This window comes from Lithobates pipiens, unplaced genomic scaffold (assembly GCF_037356315.1).
Source record: "Lithobates pipiens isolate NorthernLeopardFrog02 unplaced genomic scaffold, aLitPip1_a1.2 Scaffold_28, whole genome shotgun sequence".
Classification (NCBI taxonomy): domain Eukaryota; kingdom Metazoa; phylum Chordata; class Amphibia; order Anura; family Ranidae; genus Lithobates; species Lithobates pipiens.
Window position 1 is genome coordinate 30,995,189 of NW_027507789.1, and position 21,897 is coordinate 31,017,085.

At 46.9% G+C, this 21,897-nt stretch overlaps 1 protein-coding gene across 1 annotated transcript in view; it reads left to right on the forward strand.

Moving 5' to 3' along the window:
• The window catches only part of LOC143935274 (arf-GAP with SH3 domain, ANK repeat and PH domain-containing protein 1-like), a gene marked incomplete in the record, with an annotated part of 307,045 nt that overhangs the window by 163,315 nt on the left and 121,833 nt on the right, over window positions 1–21,897 (forward strand). Inside the window, 3 exon segments of the mRNA XM_077459017.1 lie at window positions 1,664–1,736; window positions 14,407–14,552; window positions 20,208–20,282. Of these exon segments, the coding sequence (XP_077315143.1) occupies window positions 1,664–1,736; window positions 14,407–14,552; window positions 20,208–20,282 (294 nt within the window).

The window sequence follows — 21,897 nt, forward strand, 5'->3', positions numbered from 1 at the left end:
TCCTCCCCCCCTTACATGCCACATTTGGCATGTCATTTTTTTGGGGGGGAGTGGGAGCTTCATTAGGAGGGGGACTACCTGTCTCACTTCCTCCTTCCGTCCAGGGACCGCCAAGACGACTCCTCCTTTCGCCTTATGTGGCCCCTCCCTCTAAGCGATCTCCTGGGACACGTGACGGGTCCCAGGGGATCGCTTGTCCAGCCCGGGAGCGCAGCGCGACTTGCGCATGTGCAGTGCGTGTGAACCCGAAAGCTGTCACGGCCGGGTGCCCAGAGTGGCAATGGAGGTGCCGGCAGAGAGGAGGGGGAGAGGAGCGACACTCCGTTCGGCCACATCACTGGACCTTGGAACAGGTAAGTGTCAGTTTATTCAAAGTTGGCAACTACACTTTTTGTAGCTGCTGACATTTAATAAACATAAAAACTCCACTTTAAGAATCGAAATCGCAATGTTTTTCCCTTCCCGATCTTCAAAACAGCATGTCAGGATTCTTTCTAACAAGTGCAGAGAGTTCTCACTGTTGAAAAAAAATAAAAAATCCAGGCAGCCTGCCAAATTGTATTACAATGGGAATATGTAGAAACAAAGTATCTTTTCATTCTTTTATCAAAGAAAGAAGTCCAGGGTGTAGATGAGGGAAGTTTAACCATTTAAAGACCAAACCTTTTCTGCCATTTGTTGCCTACATGTAAAAATCATTATTTTCTGCTAGAAGATTACTTGGAACACCCAAACATGATATATATATTTTTTTTTTGGCAGAGACCCTACAGAATAAAATGGTGTTTTGCAATATTTTATGTCACACCGTATTTGTGCAGCGTTTTTTTCAAATGCAATTTTTTTAAAAAAAAAATACACTTTAATAAAAAAAAAAAAACAGTAAAGTTAGCCCATTTTTTTTTTCTATAATGTGAAAGAAGATGTCACACTGTGAGAATTGCAATCTTCTAAACAAAAAAATTGTGATTCTCATTTTATCCAGAATCGCGTAGCTCTACTTTTCTTTTGATCTTTTCTTGTTGAGGGTTTCTTCTTCCTCAGGAGTCAGTTTGGCTCCCTTCTTGTGCCCGAGACGTGTGGCGTAATGCGCCTCATACAACTGTCTGTAGGGGGTGCTGTTGATCAAGGGCGCTGCTTTCATGATGCAGTGTATACAGGGCATGCTTGACAGTTTAGCACTGAGGCCCAGCAGTAGTTGCTCACTTCATAGCTGTTTAAACTGAAATATACGTAATTGATGAGTTGGAATGGGTGTGTCACTCCACTGACTCGTTCCACTGTGTGTGCCTGGACTATCCAATCATATTACTGCGTCGTTACACAGTAATAAAAAAAAAAAATGCTTGGTGGTAAACTGACTGCACCACCTATTGGCTATAAGTTGTAAATGTGAAATAGACGTCATCACGTTGCCAAAAAAGGCAATACAATATAATTGTTAGAATCCTGAACATAATCATATAAGATAAAAACAAAATAATCATATAATCCTATTTTATCTAATTTTCTTGTATCTATAAAATAATGTTTGCTTAGGAGTTATGGCTCATTTAACACAATTTACGATATCTCTCATTTTTATTTTCATTGTCACATGCCCATTAGATCTCATCATCATTTATCATAATGGATCATAATGGATTATTATTTTACCTTTCAGGCACTGGATGCCGACCGTTACGTCCTTAACAAGATGAAGAAGGCTGCCAAGGCCAAGCACAGCGCTGGTGAAGGTCTGTTATTATACGCCGCACACATATATTGTACGCCTGTTTTATTTCATCTGAAAGCTGTCAGTACGCCTCTCTCCCACGTAACAAAGAAAACACGCAACAATATTCATACATATTACCCATCTGGATATTTATAGGCCTGTTTTTAATTTAATGGTGCTTCATCCATTTGCAATTCTTGTAAACCTACAATGCTTTGTTTTGTAGTAGAGTATGCTATATGTCATATGTTCAAGCAATACTTAAAGCGGGAGTCCGCCGGCAGTTCCGCCGTTTTTTTTTTTTTTAAAGCCAGCAGCTACAAATACTGCAGCTGCTGACTTTTAAAATAAGGACACTTACCCGCCCAGCGCGCCCGCGATGTCGGCACCCGAAGCCGATCTCTCGATCGTCTCTTGGGTGCTGCCGCCGCCATCTTGGGTATGGGAATCAGGAAGTGGAGCCTTTCGGCTTCATTTCCCGGTTCCCTACTGCGCATGCGTGAGTCGCGCTGCGCAATAAGGATGGACCCGCTGCCTCTGGGATCTGTGTGTTTCCCAGCAGACAGCGGGGGACTTTCGGAAAGGGGCGTAGATTCACGCCCCTTTCCACAGAGAGCTATCCCGGAAGTGGGTGCAGATACCTGTACTGTACTGTACCTCCCCCCTGAAAGGTGCCAATTGTGGCGCCGGAGGGGGGGGAGGATTCCAATGAGCGGAAGGTCCACTTTAGGGTGGACCTCCGCTTTAATACAAATTTATCCTTAAATCTTTAATTGTTCAGCATTATTTTCTCATTATCTCGTAGCGAGAAATGTTATTACTACAAAAAAGGACCTTAAAAATTTTAATTTTGAACTTGAATGGCATCCGAGTCCGTAGGCAGGTCCATAAAGAGGTGGACGAGGGAATTTGGGGTGGAGGAACTGGACTGGCCTACACCCAATAGAACACCTTTGGGATGAATTAGAACGGAGACTGCGAGCCAGGCCTTCTCATCCAATATCGGTGCCTGACCTCACAAATTAGCTTCTGGAAGAAAGGTCAAACATTACCATAGACACACTCCTAAACCTTGTGGACGGCCTTCCCAGAAGAGTTGAAGCTGTTATAGCTGCAAAGGGTGGGCCAATTCAATATTGAACCCTACGGACTAAGACTGGGATGCCATTTATGTGCGTGTAAAGGCAGATGTCCCAATACTTTTGACAGTGTAGTGTATATTGCTAATAATGAGGTGTAGACAATATTACAAAAGCGCTTGAATTCCATATATTCTTAAAACCGTTGGCCTTGCGGCTTCACACCGGGAACCCTACTGCGCTTGCGCAAGGCACCACTCCTCTCTCCTACTGGCCCGACGGCAGGGAGAGGAGGAGGGAGCCCCGCAGTGATGTCACAGGCCATGGCCCGGACTCCCGAAAGTGGGAACAGGACAGTTCAAAGACAGGTATCCTGTCCCCCCTCACCCCCAAAAGGTGCCAATTGTGGCACTGGAGGGGGAGATGAGACAAATGAGCGGAAGTTCCACTTTAGGGTGCAACTCCGCTTTAAATTAATGGTTAAAAACACTCGCATGCAATGGAAAAATACAAGCGCTGTATGTAAACATAGCTCAGGACTCGATCGGTGCACTTTACATAAATGCACAGAAGATGTAAATGGCTACAAAAGATTGCATAGTAACAAATTATTGTTGCTGAGAATTGGCATTTAAATCCACTCCTTGATTCATTTGGTTGCCCTTTAATGCTTAATACCCCCTCTGTACCATGCCCCCTTTCATCTGACTGTTATCTGGTGCTCTTGGAGGTCCTTCCCCGGTTGTCTTGCATGATGCATTGAACAGCTTCCACTAGCTTTTTGCTGGGATCCTATTCTGATCTCTATTCAGTAGAAGCACTTGCTGCATGTGTGCAGGGAGGGCCCAGATCATGGCATGTACACCAATGTAAATGATAACCTACAGCATACCCAGCGGTGCCGGACGCTAGAGAGGATTGAGTCGTGAGTTTTTAGGTCATTTCAGACCCAGCAGCTGGTTGTCTCTACTCGCTGTGAAGATGCGACGACTGTCACGATAATTATTAGATATATGTCTGTCAATGAAGACTGCCGTCCTACGTATCGGATGTCTTTTGAAACAGAATTTTCAAACACTGAAAAATCCAAGAAAAAGGTTGTATCAAAAAAAAAAAAAAAAAAAAAAAAAAAACGTCAATATAGAATAACCGAGTATTCATTTTACAATAACTACAGCTAGCTGCACAGATATGTTTAACCGCTTAAGCCCCGAACCAATTTGCAGCCAAAGGACCAGGCCCCTTTTTTTGCAATTCAGCACTGCGTCGCTTTAACTGACAATTGCATGGTCGTGCGACGTGGCTCCCAAGCAAAATTGGAGTCCTTTTTTCCCACAAATAGAGCTTTCTTTTGGTGGTATTTTATCACCCCTGCGGTTTTTATTTTTTGCGCTAGAAACAAAAATAGAGCGACAATTTTGAAAAAAATGCAACATTTTTTACTTTTTGCTATAATAAATATCCCCAAAAAATTAATAAAAATTTTTTTTTCCCTCAGTTTAGGCCGATACGTATTCTTCTACATATTTTTGTTAAAAAAAATCACAATTTGCGATTATTGATTGGTTTGTGCAAAAGTTATAGCGTTTACAAAATAGGGGTTTTATAGCATTTTTATTAATATTTTTTTTTTACTAGTAATGGCGCCAATCAGAAATTTTTATTGTGACTGCAACATTATGGCGGACACATTGGACATTTTTTACACATTTTTGGGACCATTGTCATTGATACAGCAATCAGTGCTATTTAAATGCACTGATTACTGTGTAAATGGCAGTGAAGGAGTTAACCACTAGGGGGCAGTGTAGTGTTGTGTGTGACGTTATATGTGGGTTTTTTTTATTGCAGGGGTGTGGCCTGGCATGTGACGTCACTGATCGTCTTTCCCTATAAAAGGGAACAGACGATCGGTGGCAGCCACACTAGGAAGCACGGGGAGAGGTTTGTTTACACAGACCTCTTCTCATTCTTCAGCTCTGTGGTCCCGTGGCCACGGTCACAGAGCTCAGGACCGGGTCAGGAGTGCGCCGCCGGCGACGCATGCCCGACCCACGGCTGGGCACGTAAATAGCCACGTACAGGTATGTGATTGTGCCCAGCTGTGCCATTCTGCCGATGTATATCGGCGTGAGGCGGTCCTTAAGTGGTTAAACCATTTATTTTTTTCGAGGGAGGTGACAGGGGAATATCCTTAACATTCTTGGAAGATAATAAGAGAATTAATTGTGGTTTTTACAGTCATGGCCGAAATTGTTGGCACCCCAGACATTTTTCCAGGAAATAAAGTATTTCTCACAGAGAAGTATTGCAGTAACACATGTTTTGCTATACACGTGTTTATTCCCTTTGTGTGTATTGGAACAAAACAAAAAAAGGGAGGAAAAAAAAGCAAATTGGACATAATGTCACACAAAATTCCAAAAATGGGCTGGTCAAAATTCTTCATTTCCTTAACTTAATATTTGGTTGCACACCCTTTGGAAAAAATAACTGAAATCAGTCGCTTCCTATAACCATCAATAAGCTTCTTACACCTCTCACCCGGAATTTTGGACCACTCTTCCTTTGCAAACTGCTCCAGGTCTCTCTTAGGGCACCTTTTCCCAACAGCAATTTTAAGATCTCTCCACAGGTGTTCCATGGGATTTAGATCTGGACTCATTGCTGGCCACTTTAGAACTCTCCAGCGCTTTGTTGCCATCCATTTCTCTGTGCTTTTTGACGTATGTTTGGGGTCATTGTCCCGCTGTAAGACCCAAGATCTCGTATGCAAACCCAGCTTTCTGACACTGGGCTCTACAGTGCGACCCAAAATCCTTTGGTAATCCTCAGATTTCATGATGCCTTCCACACATTCAAAACAAAACAATTGGGGCCCTCCACTTCTAGTATTCTTCGCTTTTTACTGGCACTTGTGCCCCGTACCCTACAAATGGCCATACATTAGAAGATTATTAAAATGTATATGTAATATTTGTACAAATATTTTCGTCAGTATATTTGATGACTTGTCGAATGTCATTCAAAAGTACTATTCAAGTGTAATTTGCTTTTCACTGTCAATTTTAGAGTGAATGTCATTTCTCATATGAAAACTACATGCACCGTTTGTTTTAGAAAATGTTTCCATCCCACACCTTCGAATTTTGAAAAGGACCCCACTAACAACTTGAAAATCGAACGATTGCTCTTAAAATTATACTAAGATCAATTCTTTTTGACTTAACAAACATGTTATACGTACCTAAACTGTATAATGGTATTCCCCACTGCTGTGTCTGAGCCAATGAGGAGGGAGAGAGCCAGGAGAGCAGCTGCTCTTGTGCACATCGCTGAATCAAGATCGGTTTCGGGTAAGTATTTGGGGAGCTGGGGGGGGGGTCGCTGCGCACAGAAGGTTTTTTAACCTTCATGCATAAAGGTAAATAAAAAACCTTGTAGCCTTTAACCACTAGAGATCCGCGCTATAGCCGAATGACGGCTACAGCGCGGACCTGCTTTGCCGGGACTACGTCTATTGACGTCGTCCCGTGCACGAGCGGCCTGTGCGCCCCCTGAGGGGCACGCGCGGTGCACTCTGTGATTAGCGAGTCTATGAGACTCGCCTGATCACAGATCGGAGCAAGGGGTCAATCCCGACCCCTTATCACGTGATCAGCTGTCAGTCAATGACAGCTGATCATGTGATCACAACAGAGCCGGTGGCCGTGAGAGGGACTTAAGTCCCGATCACGGTGAGCTGGGGCCAGCTTATCAGTGCCCACCTGCCAGTGCCACCTAAGTAGGGGAAAAAGTGCTACCCATCAGTGCCACCCATTAGTGCCCACAGTGCCACCCATCAGTGACCTCAGTGCCCACAATCTGCCTCAACAACAGTGCTGCACCTCAGTGCCACATATCTGTGCCCATCAGTGCCACCTACCAGTGCCCAGCAGTGCCACCTATTAGTGCCCATCGGTCCCATCTAACAATGGTACCTATCAGTGCCCATCCGAGCCACCCATCCCTGCTGTCTTATCTGTGCCCATCTTTGCCCATCAGTGCCGCCTTATCTGTGCCCATCAGTACTGCCTTATCGGTGCCACCTTATCTGTGCCTATCGGTGCCACCTTATCTGTGCCTATTAGTGCCGCCTTAACTGTGCCTATTAGTGCCGCCTTAACTGTGCCTATCAGTGCCCACCAGTGCCCCCTCATCAGCGCATTTCAATGAAGGAGAAAAATTACCTGTTTGCAAATTTTATAACAAACTATTAAACATGATTTTTTTTTGATTTTTTTATTTTGCATCTTTTTTTGTTTGTTTAGCAAAAAATAAAACTCTCAGCTGTAATTAAATACCACCAAAAGAAATCTCTATTTGTGGGAAAAAAATGATAAAAATTTCATTTGGGTACAGTGTTGTATGGCCGCGCAATTGTCATTCAAAGTGCATCAGTGCTGAAAGCTGAAAATTGGTCTGGGCAGGAGGGGGGTTTAAGTGCCCAGCAAGCAAGAGGTTAAAACCAGTTTAAAATGAGTTATCAAATTTTATTCTTCTAATAAATGGCCAGCTTTTGAATCTGAAAATGGGGTTTTCAAATAAGTGAACGGAGGCCAGAGTGTACATATGTGCTAATATACACTATATTGGTCCATCCCTGTCTTAGCCCGTAGAGTCCAATATTGAGTTGGCCCACCCTTTGCAGCCATAACAGCTTCAACTCTTCTGGTGACGGGAACTTTTAAGGCGTCGGCACACGGGGGTCTGGGGGGGGGGGGGTGCTGCAGCACAGAAGGTTTTTCATCTTAATGCATAGAATGCATTTAGGTGAAAAAACACAAGACTTTACAACTCCCCCCCCCCCCCCCTTTTTTTCTTACCTGAACCCGATCATTCCACGACGAGCAGACGCCCAGCAGCTCCAGCTGCTGTTTTGGGTTCTTATTGGATAGATTAATAGCGCTGGCTCCCGCTGCTGTCTTATCAAATCCAGTGGCACGCTCCCGAATCCTGCTGCTGCATCCATTGACAGCAGGACTTGGGAGCGTGCCCGCATGGGTGCCCCCATGGAATGCGGCTCTCCGTGGCGGCATTCGATGAAGAGGAGGAGCACTGCTGGGGGGGGGACCAATAAGAGAGGAGGATTGGTGCCGCTCTGTGCAAAACCCTTGCACAGAGCAGGTAAGTATAGGCATGTTTGTTATTTAAAAAATAAATAAAAAAATGAACCTTTACAATGACTTTAAGGCTAGTAAAACAATGCAATGTGTTAAACAGGTCAATTAGGGGTGTTCAAATTAGGTCACAAAATGTGCGTTTAGGTTCCAGTGAAGCAAATCTGGCCCAGTCTTTGAGGATTGTAGCTAGAGGCTGTGCTGCACCAGGCACTGCGCGGTAAGCTGCTTGGAATGGCAATGTTGTAGGCAAGTATAAAAGAACCCAAAACTGTCATAATATAAATAATAAAAAAGAGCTGCCCCTATCTCCCACATCTTTCCCCTTTGTCATATTTTACTTTTCAAAACTATGGTCGCTCTTTCATTTAGATATGGGTACATTGATGGCAGGAACTGTTTTGGGTTGGCATAGCGCACACAGGAAAGCAGCTAACCTTTACCAATATATTCTTCGTATCAGAGCAAAACATTAGCCTATGTGACCCCAAAACAGATGCCGTGCCATTATGTTTCATTCTCAGGCGAGTCCGTTCCTAAGGTATCCTTTGTTAACTCTTAAATATGAAATCCACATATTATGCTTGTAGTGCGTTGAGCCTAATCTGTATTCAGCACCCTGGACAGGGCACGGGACATTTGGCAGCCTGTCTCCTATATTAATTAGGCAAGCTGCTGCAGTCAGCTGCTTCGACTTCACAGAGTTTTACTAAGAAAAATGCCTTTGATAAGCTAACCCAAATTGATTGCTTGGTAATATTCTGCATACTTTAAGGAAAATATAATTGCTGAAGTGAATTGGATTTTGCTTGCATTAGAGCCAGTAGAGTATATAGTTCTACGTTATGCAACAAATAAATGTTTTTAAAGGCTACGCTTACCTTTCAAATATTTTTTTTTTAAATATTGCACGTATTTTTGGAGGTAAAAAAAAAAAATGTGCATTTATTTATTTTATTTTTAAATGGAGCCTGCAGAGCATTGCACCCATGATCAGCAGATTCAGGGTGCAATGTTTGGCTCCTGAACAATCTTCCTCTAACGTTGTGCCCCTATCCCCATATGGACTTTCCCGTTACAAAGCTACTGGAGTTTGCAGCCCATTCAAAATACAAGTATGTCTGATGCAGTGGCAAAGGGTACTTTGTAGTTTTTCAGAAATGAATGAGGTGGCTACGTAGGCCCCTCACAGCTGCGCTATTTTCAAAAAGCGACGCCGGGTGCAGGGAGCTTTATAGTCAAATGTAACGTATAGTAAAATTCAGGTGTTTTGGCTTTTTCTTTTTTTTTAAGCGTCAGCTCAATCCCTCTTAACACCCCTTGCCCAACCTGTGCCCCAGGGGCCACATGCGGCCCTGTGGCACCTGTTGTACAGCCTTCTGAGCCTCTGAATATATTAGTCTGTGTTTCAGGCATCACTTTAAGGTAGTGCTCAACCCACAGCATTCCTTAGCCTAAAGCAGGGGTCTTCAAACTTTTCAAAGGCCCAGTTTACTGTCCTTCAAACTTTGAGGGGTGGGGGGCGGGTGGATTGTGGCCAGCGGGGGTAAAAAATGTACCAGGGCCCAGCATTGGTGAGAAGAAACCTTGCCTCAAGGTAATGGTCAGTAGGAGGCGTAATAGTGACCCATTATTGGTAATAGTGGCATGAATAGAATGTGAGCTGTCAGCGCTGCACACCCCAGTACATTATATAGAATGGAAATAGAAAGGGTTTTTTAGCAGCCAAACGTAGTACTTTAGTAATCAATTTTTGAATAAAAATAATAATTTTATTATATCAAAGAGTACTTTATAAATACCTGAAAGTTGTAAAAGGCAATCCTGGCTTTGACATGAAAGACAACCCTTCAATGGTGAAAGAAACACACATTACATAAAACCCATTGTATTAATGTGGTATTTCACATGATTTCCCTACGCGTTTCGGCCCTTCTAATTATTGGTCTTCTTCAAGGGAATTGTTGTCTATGCGAAAAAGAGAAATACAGATTATTTTTTGGATAAGCCATCTTTTTATATTATGCATTATAGAGGTCGACCGATATATCGGCCGATATTTGCCGTTTTTTAAATAATCGGCATCGGCCGATTGTGCTGATAAAAAGCCGATTCTACAGCGGGACTTTAAAATGACTTCTGTAAGAAGTCAGTGTGAGTTGCCTGAGTCGTCATAGCAACACTTTCCTCCTCTCTGGGCAGACTGCCAAGAAAAGAACTAAATGATACAATGTTTACACTTCTGAATGAATGAAGTCATCTCTGTGTAGAAGTTCTCAGTTTAACCATTTAAAGACTAAATCTTTTCTGACACTTGTTGCTTACAAGTAAAAATCCTGTATTTTCTGCCAGAAAATCACTTAGACCCCCCAAAAATTATATATATATTTTTTAGCAGAGATCCTAGGGAATAAAATAGCGGTTGTTGCAATATTTTATGTCACACGGCATTTGCACAGAGGTCTTTCAAATGCATTTTTTTGGGAAAAAAATACACCATTTAAAAAATAAAAATAAAATAAAAACAGTAAAGTTAGCCCATTTTTTTTTTTTTTTTTTTGTCCAAAAGTTTTGACTACCCGTTTTTATTTAATATATAGTTTTTTTTTTTTTTTTTTTTTATCTAGATCATACATACAAGTAAACTGATTGGAGGTTTGTTTTGTTTAATAAATGTTTAAAGCGGGAGTCCGCCGGGACTCCGCGTTTTTTTTTTTTTTTTTAAAAGCCAGCAGCTACAAATACTGCAGCTGCTGACTTTTAAAATAGTGACACTTACCTGTCCAGCTCGCCCGCGATGTCGGCACCCGAAGCCGATCTCTAGATCGACACTCGAGTGCTGCCGCCGCCATCTTGGGTATGGGAATCAGGAAATGGAGCCTTTCGGCTTCATTTCCCGATTCCCTACTGCGCATGCGCGAGCCGCGCTGCGCAATGAGGACGGTCCCCGCTGCCTCTGGGATCTGTGTGTTTCCCAGCAGGCAGCGGGGCACTTGCGGAAGGGGGCGGGCACTTGCGGAAAGGGGCGTAATGTACGCCCCTTTCCGCAGAGAGCTAGCCCGGAAGTGGGTGCAGTTACCTGGATTATCCAGGTAACTGCACCCCCCTCCCCCCTGAAAGGTGCCAATTGTGGCGCCGGAGGGGGGAGGAATCCGATGAGCGGAAGGTCCATTTTAGGGTGGACCTCCGCTTTAAGTGTAAGAAATTTTCTGTATCACTTATGAAGGCTGCTTTCACACTGGAGCGGGCAGACGTTGATGGTAAAACGCAAGTTTTAGCGGCTCTTTACCATCATTTTAGCGGTGCTATTTGGCTGCTAGTGGGGCACATATAACCCAGCTAGCGGCCAAGGAAGAGGTTAAATGCGCCCATGAAGCACCGCTGCCAAATCGCATTGCATGCGCTTCGGCAGTGGTGCCCATTCATATCAATGGGCAGGAGTGGTGGAGGAGCGGTATACACCACTCCAAATGTGCTGCTTGCAGGACTTTTTTTTTAAGATCCTGCCAGCGCATCGCCTCAGTGTTAAAGCACTCTGTCTTTCACACAGACTGCAGGGGAGCCATTTTGCAGGCACTTTACAGGCGCTATTTTTAGCCCAAAAGCGCCTTAAAAAACGCCCCAGTGGGAAAGGTGTGTTAGATCAAGGGGGATTAAAAATAAATAAATAAAATAAAATCGGTCTAACATATCGGCCCAAAAAAATCGTCATCATATATCGGCTATCGGCTGCCATGATTTCTAAATATCGGCATCGGCCAGAGAAAAATCCATATCGGTCGACCTCTAATGCATTACATTTCATCATGTGTAAGATGGTGTATATTTACCATTCCTGATGGGAGAACTATCTCCTACAGCCAGAAATATTTTAAAATCAAGCTTCGATGATGCCGGAGCCTCCGTGCACTGTCTTCATACCTCTCGGGGCAATCTTTTCCTTCACCGAACTTGCAGGAGACCACCCTTGTGTTGGACTGCTCAGAGGGACAGGGTGGAGGGAAAATTAGCATATCGTTATAGCCTTAATGATTGTTGTTATAAAGAGTTCAAGAAAGTTTTAACTATTTCCATTCCATAGTGGCATGAATAGTTCCCCATTGTTTGTGTTGGTGGGAAGAATAGTGCCCCATCATTTGTGTTGGCGACAGGAACTATGCCCCACTGTTGGTGTTAGTGGGAGGAATAGTGCCTCATATCATTGGGAGGAAAAGTGCCCCAAGGGCCGGATAAAAAGAAAGTCCTCGGCCGCAGTTTGGAGACCATTAGCCTAAAGGTTAAGTTCACCTTTAAAAATAAATAAAATAAATGCATATCTTTTTTGCAGGTATAAAAATGTGTATTGATTTTTTTTACTTGCAGCCTGTAAACCATGGCACCCACGATCGGCAGATTGCGGGTACCATGCAGGACTTGTACCTCATATGGGCAGGTAGATACACACTGACAGGAAGAAAGAATAAACTACCGGAGCTTTCAACAGCACCATGGTTGTTCATTGAGAACTAAATGCCGACAGCTGCAAAGGCCATTGGCTCTCGATGCGGTCAGTCAAAAGCTGTGACACGGGAGTCGAGGGAACAAATCGATAGAACACCGGGAAGTGGTTAATCAGAAGAAAGTTTTATTTGAACACATTCAAGCATACATGTCCCATCAACAAAAGAATGTAAAGTTGTAATGTACAAACCATTAATATGTTAAAGTAGTACCCATGTGATCTTTCCATCCCTTAAGGGATGGAGGGGAAGTGCTTTTCCAGTGGAGGAGGACAATTTTACGCAGTTACCACACTCTAACCAGGAGGGTGGCACCATTATTCGCTGCTTCAGTTTTGTGGCCTTCCTGTCCAATAGATTTAGAAAAATCATTTTCACAGTGAATTTGCCCAATGTGCAGAAAGCTTCAGGACTGTCAATGATTGTGTTACCCTCATTGCTGTGAAGAGTGGCAAAAGTGTACAAATCAAGACTGCATACACTGTATTTATTGGCGTATAACACTCACTTTTTCACCCGGGTGCAAATAGCGCGTGCGTGTTATACGCCAATACGTACATTTTAGCTGCCTCGGAGGGAGGGGGGGTGTCATCAGATTACATACAGTGAGAATCTCTTGTTTACGTGATGGCCTCTGTAATAGAAAGTCCCGTCTCCTGGGCCACCATTGGACCACTGTTCTGTCTATCATAGGAAATTCTCACTGTATGTAATCTGTCGGTGCTCGTCCTGCCCCCCTCCCTGTCCCCTCCGAGGCAGCTAAAATTGATGTATTGGCATATAACAAGCACACGCTATTTGCACTTCTGCATTGAAGACAATGGCGAGGCTTCTGCATTGAAGGCAATGGCGAGGCTTCTGCATTGAAGGCAATGGCGAGGCTTCTGCATTGAAGGCAATGGCGAGGCTTCTGCATTGAAGGCAATGGCGAGGCTGCAACAAAAAAAAAAAGGAGGGCGCACCGACCTAGTGCATTACCACTAATAGAGCTTTATTCAGGTTCTGAGGAAAGGGGTCCTCCCCTGAAATGCGTCAGACATTTTTTGGGGTATCGCTTGATCTACTTGACATCAGCTCCAGGCTTGTTGATGTTCGGAAAAGTTGACAATGCTGTATTGATTATGCCTTTTATAAATACTCGTTTGTGAGTATATATTTTGCTATGTGTTCTATTGAATAAAGCTCTATTAGTGGTAATGCACTAGGTCGGTGCACCCTGCTTTTCTTTTTTTGTTTGTTCTAGTATCTGAATACCCATTATTCTGAGGAGGGCTGCCAGACAATAGACATTACTATGTGAAGCTGGCTACACCACATATTGAGGACCTTGACACCAGAGCGCAGGAGAAGTTTTTGCTTTTCTTTCAATGGTGAGGGTGCTGCATTGACGGCAATGGTGAGGGTGCTGCATTGAGGGCAATGGTATGGGCGCTGCATTGGTGGCAATGGTGAAGCTCCTGCATTGATGGCAATGGTGAGGCTTCTGCATTGATGGCAATGGTGGGTGCTGCATTGATGGCAATGGTGAGGCTGCAGATGGGCACTGACCCTTATTTTGCTTCTAAGTTACTTATTTTAAAATGTATGTTTTTTTCCTGAAACTTCCCTCTTAAAATGAATGTTTGAGTTATACGCCTATGCGTGTTATACGCTGATAAATACGGTAAGTTTAAATATTTTAGCAGTTAGATCAGTTCTTATACATTTTTATTGTGCATTTAGTTGTTTGTTTGGGGTTCCACTTTATTTGACTATGGACTGAATCGGCCTTAGCGTGTGTAAGGCGCACTGCGGTAAGGATAGATGCGAATATTTAAAAGTCTGTTGTACGCTTGAAAATGCTGCAGAATTACTTGTATAATAAATATGTAAAACAAATAATTCTTTTGACTCAGCTGACAGTTATACCGTTTCACATAATTCACCTCTAGATCTGTCTTTTTCAATTTTAGAGCACATCACGCACCTTGAGGTTTATATTGCCACACTGGAAAAGCTATCATCAAACTGCAGGGACAATGGAGAGGAAGCTCTGAGCAACGCTTTCAGTGCCTTTGCTGAGTTGTCCAAGGAATTGTTGACACCAATGAAGAACATGGTATGGTTTAAAAAGAAAGTATAGAATATGTTCATTGTAGTGATATTGTTAATAGTGCAGCAAATGTCTAAGTGTTAATAAACCCAGGACCCGGCATTCACTATATCTGGTCTCAGAACATGGAAATGCAATTATTTTAGTAAATATAAACTGCTAAATACCTTTTCTCATCAGCAGTTTGAGCAGTCTTATGACTTATCAGTGTCCGGCTGAGCACCGGTTAACGTTTTCATTCTGGTCTGACTGTCCTGTGAGGCTTCAATGACCCCTGACCCTCTGTCTGGACAGTGCTGATTGACCCTGTGCTGATCACATGCACCCTCCCCCAAAAAAAACAAAAAAAAACTCTTTAGCAATACACACTAAACTGAGCATGTGCAGAGTGACCCCCAGGTCTCTGTACTATCAGCAGGTGGATTGGGGGGCAGTAAAAGAAGGGGAGGATCAGAGAAGACAGGATCAAACTGCCTTTTTACACTGTGAGTATAACAAGAAAGCTTTACTACATATATAGACTGACTTTGATGTTGTGGCTTTAGTAACACTTTAAGCTGTAAATCTAGTCAAACTATGGACATTCATTTTATTACATTTTCTTACCGTATAGCAAATGGTAATTGCCTTGTTGACCGATGTAGCTGTAGGCTTCAAAGTTCGCAGCAGAAGCACTGAAGTAATCCAAGTCTTTCTTCCTGTAAGTTAGCAGTTTAGTTTACCCTCTGAACAGGGAATAAGCAGTTCAGCTTACCCTGCTGTGTGCAGTGACCCCCCAGCTCTTAGCAGTGACCCCCCAGCTCTTTGCAGTGATCCCCCCCAGCTCTTTGCAGTGATTCCCCCCTGGCTCTTTGCAGTGATTCCCCCTGGCTCTTTGCAGTGATTCCCCCTGGCTCTTTGCAGTGATTCCCCCTGGCTCTTTGCAGTGATTCCCCCTGGCTCTTTGCAGTGATTCCCCCTGGCTCTTTGCAGTGGTTCCCCCTGGCTCTTTGCAGTGGTTCCCCCTGGCTCTTTGCAGTGGTTCCCCCTGGCTCTTTGCAGTGGTTCCCCCTGGCTCTTTGCAGTGGTTCCCCCTGGCTCTTTGCAGTGATTCCCCCCCCCAGCTCTTTGCAGTGATCCCCCCCCCCAGCTCTTTGCAGTGATTCCCCCCCCCCCCCAGCTCTTTGCAGTGATTCCCCTCCCCCAGCTCTTTGCAGTGATTCCCCCCCAGCTCTTGATTCCCCCCCCAGCTCTTTGCAGTGATTCCCCCCCCCAGCTCTTTGCAGTGATTCCCCCCCCCAGCTCTTTGCAGTGATTCCCCCCAGCACTTTGCAGTGATTCCCCCCCCAGCTCTTTGCAGTGATTCCCCCCCCAGCTCTTTGCAGTGATTCCCCCCCCAGCTCTTTGCAGTGATTCCCCCCCCCAGCTCTTTGCAGTGATTCCCCCCCCAGCTCTTTGCAGTGATTCCCCCCCCCCCAGCTCTTTGCAGTGATTCCCCCCCCCCCAGCTCTTTGCAGTGATTCCCCCCCCTAGCTCTTTGCAGTGATCCCCCCCCCCAGCTCTTTGCAGTGATTCCCCCCCCCAGCTCTTTGCAGTGATTCCCCCCCCCAGCTCTTTGCAGTGATTCCCCCCCCCCCAGCTCTTTGCAGTGATTCCCCCCCCAGCTCTTTGCAGTGATTCCCCCCCCAGCTCTTTGCAGTGATTCCCCCCCCAGCTCTTAGCAGTAATCCCCCCCCCAGCTCTTTGCAGTGATTCCCCCCCCCCAGCTCTTTGCAGTGATTCCCCCCCCCCCAGCTCTTTGCAGTAATCCCCCCCCCAGCTCTTTGCAGTGATTCCCCCCCCAGCTCTTTGCAGTGATTCCCCCCCCCCAGCTCTTTGCAGTGATTCCCCCCCCCCCCCAGCTCTTTGCAGTGATCCCCCCCCCAGCTCTTTGCAGTGATTCCCCCCCCCAGCTCTTTGCAGTGATTCCCCCCCCCCAGCTCTTTGCAGTGATTCCCCCCCCCCCAGCTCTTTGCAGTGATTCCCCCCCCAGCTCTTTGCAGTGATTCCCCCCCCCCCCAGCTCTTTTGCAGTGATTCCCCCCCCCCAGCTCTTTGCAGTGATTCCCCCCCCCAGCTCTTTGCAGTGATTCCCCCCCCAGCTCTTTGCAGTGATTCCCCCCCAGCTCTTTGCAGTGATTCCCCCCCCAGCTCTTTGCAGTGATTCCCCCCCAGCTCTTTGCAGTGATTCCCCCCCCCCAGCTCTTTGCAGTGATTTCCCCCCCAGCTCTTTGCAGTGATTCCCCCCCAGCTCTTTGCAGTGATTCCCCCCCCCCAGCTCTTAGCAGTGATTCCCCCCCCCCAGCTCTTAGCAGTGATTCCCCCCCCAGCTCTTAGCAGTGATTCCCCCTCCCCCAGCTCTTTGCAGTAATCCCCCCCAGCTCTTTGCAGTGATTCCCCCCCCCCAGCTCTTTGCAGTGATTCCCCCCCCCCAGCTCTTTGCAGTGATTCCCCCCCCCCCCCCCCCCAGCTCTTTGCAGTGATCCCCCCCCAGCTCTTTGCAGTGATTCCCCCCCCAGCTCTTTGCAGTGATCCCCCCCCCCAGTTCTTTGCAGTGATCCCCCCCCCAGCTCTTTGCAGTGATTTCCCCCCCCCAGCTCTTTGCAGTGATTCCCCCCCCCAGCTCTTTGCAGTAATTCCCCCCCCCCCCCAGCTCTTTGCAGTGATTCCCCCCCCAGCTCTTTGCAGTGATTCCCCCCCCAGCTCTTTGCAGTGATTCCCCCCCAGCTCTTTGCAGTGATTCCCCCCCAGCTCTTTGCAGTGATTCCCCCCCCCAGCTCTTAGCAGTGATTCCCCCCCCCCCAGCTCTTAGCAGTGATTCCCCCCCCAGCTCTTAGCAGTGATTCCCCCTCCCCCAGCTCTTTGCAGTAATCCCCCCCAGCTCTTTGCAGTGATTCCCCCCCCCCAGCTCTTTGCAGTGATTCCCCCCCCCCCAGCTCTTTGCAGTGATTCCCCCCCCCCCCCCAGCTCTTTGCAGTGATCCCCCCCCCAGCTCTTTGCAGTGATTCCCCCCCCCAGCTCTTTGCAGTGATCCCCCCCCCCCAGTTCTTTGCAGTGATCCCCCCCCCAGCTCTTTGCAGTGATTTCCCCCCCCCAGCTCTTTGCAGTGATTCCCCCCCCCAGCTCTTTGCAGTAATTCCCCCCCCCCCCCCCCCAGCTCTTTGCAGTGATTCCCCCCCCAGCTCTTTGCAGTGATTCCCCCCCCCAGCTCTTAGCAGTGATTCCCTCCCCCAGCTCTTAGCACTGATTCCCTCCCCCAGCTCTTAGCAGTGATTCCCTCCCCCAGCTCTTAGCAGTGATTCCCTCCCCCAGCTCTTAGCAGTGATTCCCCCCCAGCTCTTAGCAGTTATCCCCCCCAGCTCTTAGGGGTGATCCCCCCTCCAGCTCTTAGGGGTGATCCCCCCCCAGCTCTTAGCAGTGATCCCCAGCTCTTAGCAGTGATCCCCCCCCCCCAGCTCCTTTGCAGTGATTTCCCCCCCCCCAGCTCTTTACAGTGATTTCTCCCCCCCAGCTCTTTGCAGTGACCCCCCCCCCCCCAGTTCTTTGCAGTGATCCCCCCCAGCTCTTTGCAGTGATTTCCCCCCCCCCCAGCTCTTTGCAGTGATTCCCCCCCCCCAGCTCTTTGCAGTGATTCCCCCCCCCAGCTCTTTGCAGTGATTCCCCCCCCCCCAGCTCTTTGCAGTGATTCCCCCCCCCAGCTCTTTGCAGTGATTCCCCCCCCCCCAGCTCTTAGCAGTGATTCCCTCCCCCAGCTCTTAGCAGTGATTCCCTCCCCCAGCTCTTAGCAGTGATTCCCTCCCCCAGCTCTTAGCAGTGATTCCCTCCCCCAGCTCTTAGCGAGTGATTCCCTCCCCCAGCTCTTAGCAGTGATTCCCTCCCCCAGCTCTTAGCAGTGATTCCCTCCCCCAGCTCTTAGCAGTGATTTCCCCCCCCCCCCAGCTCTTAGCAGTGATTCCCCCCCCCTCCAGCTCTTAGCAGTTATCCCCCCCCAGCTCTTAGGGGTGACCCCCCCCCCCAGCTCTTAGCAGTGATCCCCCCCCAGCTCTTAGCAGTGATCCCCCCCCAGCTCTTAGCAGTGATCCCCTCCAGCTCTTAGCAGTGACCCAGTAATTTAGCTCTCCTCTCCCAGCAGTGGCTCAGTAGCTCAGCCCCCCCCCCGTTTACTTTCACAGCATTAACTGAGCAGCTCAGCTTACTCGACTTCCCTCTTCCAGCCATTGCTTGGCAGCAGGGCCAGAACAAAGGGTGGGGGTGAGAGGGACAGCTGCCCTGGGCACAATGGTTCACTATAGGCATAGGGGGATGGGGGCACCTTCCTTTTGTTACAATGCTGACAGGAGTAGTGATAGTTGCAGTGATTTTGACAAGCAAGTGTCTGCTGGGCACAGGATCCCCCAGGCTTTTTCACCATGAGGGTGCTAAATGACCTTGTTTCGGCACCGCTTAGCAGCTCTGCTTACCCTCTAAATAGTGACTAAGCAGCTCAGCTTATCCTGCTTCTCCTCCCAGCAGTGACTTTGGAGAATGCCCACTAAAGGCAGGCTCTCTATTTGACGCCTCATTTCGCCAACCATTTTTAACAACTCCTGAGATGAGCAGACGCACAGGGGGTGCATTGCTTTCAGTAAATAGGCCAACCCACTGACTTCCATAGTGAGGAAGAGTAGATAAAGCATGTTTACACCCTAAACCCCAAACCAAAAATGTATTATATTACAGCTTATTAGTCTTGGTAGCTCTTTGAGTTTTTTTTATTTTTAGGCTTCTTTTCTTTTTCCTTTATTTTCACATGGTGGTCTGGCCATCAACACACAAATAAAAGCCCTTGTTATGTTGCTTCAACCTCATCTGCTCCTAAGAGAGTGTGTTTGCGGGGCAGTAAAACGTGTCCCAATCACATGTATTTAATATCCCCCCTTCTCAACTGCATGGGTAAACAAGACCTTACTGGCCAGATCACCAGGTGAATATAAAGGAAAAGCATAAAAAGCTTTTACCTTAATGAGCAACTGCAATCTGCTCATATAATTTGTAATAAAAACATCTTTGCCATTCTGAAGCTTCCCTCCAGCCACTTTGCATATTATTTTATATATACTGTGATTCTATACTTGCCAAATACGCTGCAGAAATTTCCCTCCGCCGAGTCTGGCTGCAGCCATTTTAACTGAAGCTGCTGCCTGTTCACTTCCTGGATTTACACAGACACACACCTCCAGCTCTGCAGCTCTCATTGGCCCTCTTATGACTCATCACCCGTCCCTTCCTGGCAAACTCTCATGCGAGTGAGTGCAAGAGAGAGCAGTGCATGACGTCATAAGATGATGTCATAAGCCAAGGCTTTTTGCCAGACAAGAAACAGGGAAGTGGGCTGTATAAGGTATTTACTGGGGCAAAAAAAATGTTTTACTATCCAAAGTTAAAATAACAACAAGGGCAGAAGATTTAATAGATGGAAAGATTAATAAATGACGGAAGGTCCGCTTTCAACTCAACGGTTATGTAAGGACAGGAAGACAAATACTATGAAATATATGCATTGATGTCATGCTGACAAGAGTGGTGAAGTATGTGTGAGAAATGATGTGAATAATTTGTATAACCCTTGCTTATCTGCATATTTTTCTTCATTTGTCTTACACAGCTGCAGAGTTTTAATCACAATATTAATTACTTTCTGAACGCGCTGGTTAAAGGAGATCTGAAGGAAGTGAAAGGGGTGAGTTACAGAAAAGCAGCATTGCAGAAATCAGCGGTTTGGCTGTCCGCTCCTTAGGCACAGACTCTAAGGATCCCTTTATTCTAAACGCACACAGGGACAGATTATAGAGAGAGATTAGCATTCCCCTGATCACTGCCTGACCTATCATAGGTGGTACAGCTATTGGCTCTGAGGATGGGGGGTTGTCAGGGGGACAACGCTGCTGCATACTATTCACTTGCCGTAAGGAATGGATATACTCTTCATATTGTAATAGTACAATGTCTGTCCTTGCTCAAGAATTCCTGGATAGAAGGTGAAGCTGTGGAGTACAAGAGAGCATTGTTATTCTGTATGAGTGATGAGTAGGAATGAGCGAGGAGTGATTTTTGTTGAAATGACCAGTTTTGCCCTGACAACATTTTATTGAACAATTTTTCATGATTAGGTGAAATTTGCTTGTTAGAAAATACCAGTTTTCTTTTATTTATTTGTTTCCTGTGGATCTCTTTAGGTTAGTTTTAGTTTATTGTATGTAGTATTCTCTGTACTTTTTTCCTTTTTGTTGTGTGTATTTGATAGTTAATTGTTTCATAGGCATGGGGGGGGGGGGGTGGGCATCCAGTGTTAAAACACAGGCACAAGGGAAGGGAACCCACTGGCCCTGTCACCACACCCCCCTCTCACCCCTCATCACCCCCTCTCCCTCCCCCCCCCCCTCTCCCCCCCTCTCTCTCTCCTCCCCCCCCCCCCCTCCCCCCTCTCCCCTCTCGCTCTCTCTCCCCCCTCTCTCTCTCCTCCCCCTCCCCCCTCTCTCGCTCTCTCTCTCTCTCTCTCTCTCTCTCTCTCTCTCTCCCCTCCCCCCCCCTCTCTCCCCCCCCTCCCCCCCCTCTCTCCCCCTCTCTCTCTCCTCCCCCCCTCTCTCTTCTCCCCCCTCTCTCTTCTCCCCCTCTCCCTCTCTCTCCCCCCTCTCTCTCCCCCTCTCTCTCTCTTCTCCCCCTCTCTCTCTCTTCTCCCCCCCTCTCTCTCTTCTCCCCCCTCTCTCTCTTCCCTCCTTCTCCCCCTCTCTCTCTTCTCTCTTTTCTCCCCTCTCTCTCTTCTCTCTTTTCTCCCCCTCTCTCTTCTCCCCCTCTCTCTCTTCTCCCCCCTCTCTCTCTTCTCCCCCCTCTCTCTCTTCTCCCCCCTCTCTCTCTTCTCCCCCCTCTCTCTTCTCCCCCCCTCTCTCTTCTCCCCCATCTCTCTCTTCTCCCCCCTCTCTCTCTTCCCCCCCCTCTCTCTCTCTCTCTTCCCCCTCTCTCTCTTCCCCCCCATCGTCTCTCTTTCACCCTCTCTCTCTTTTCACCCCTCTCTCTCTCTCTTTTCATCCCTCTCTCTCTCTTTTCACCCCTCTCTCTCTTTTCACCCCTCTCTCTTTCACGCCTCTCTCTCTTTCACCCCTCTCTTCCTCCCCTCTCTCTCTTCCTCCCCTCTCTCTCTTCCCTCTCTCTCCCTCCCTCTCTCTCTCCCTCCCCCCTCTCTCCCACCCCCCTCTCTCTCCCTCCCCCCTCTCTCTCCCCCCTCTCTCTCCCTCCCCCCTCTCTCCCACCCCCCTCTCTCTCCCTCCCCTCTCTCTCCCTCCCCCCTCTCTCCCACC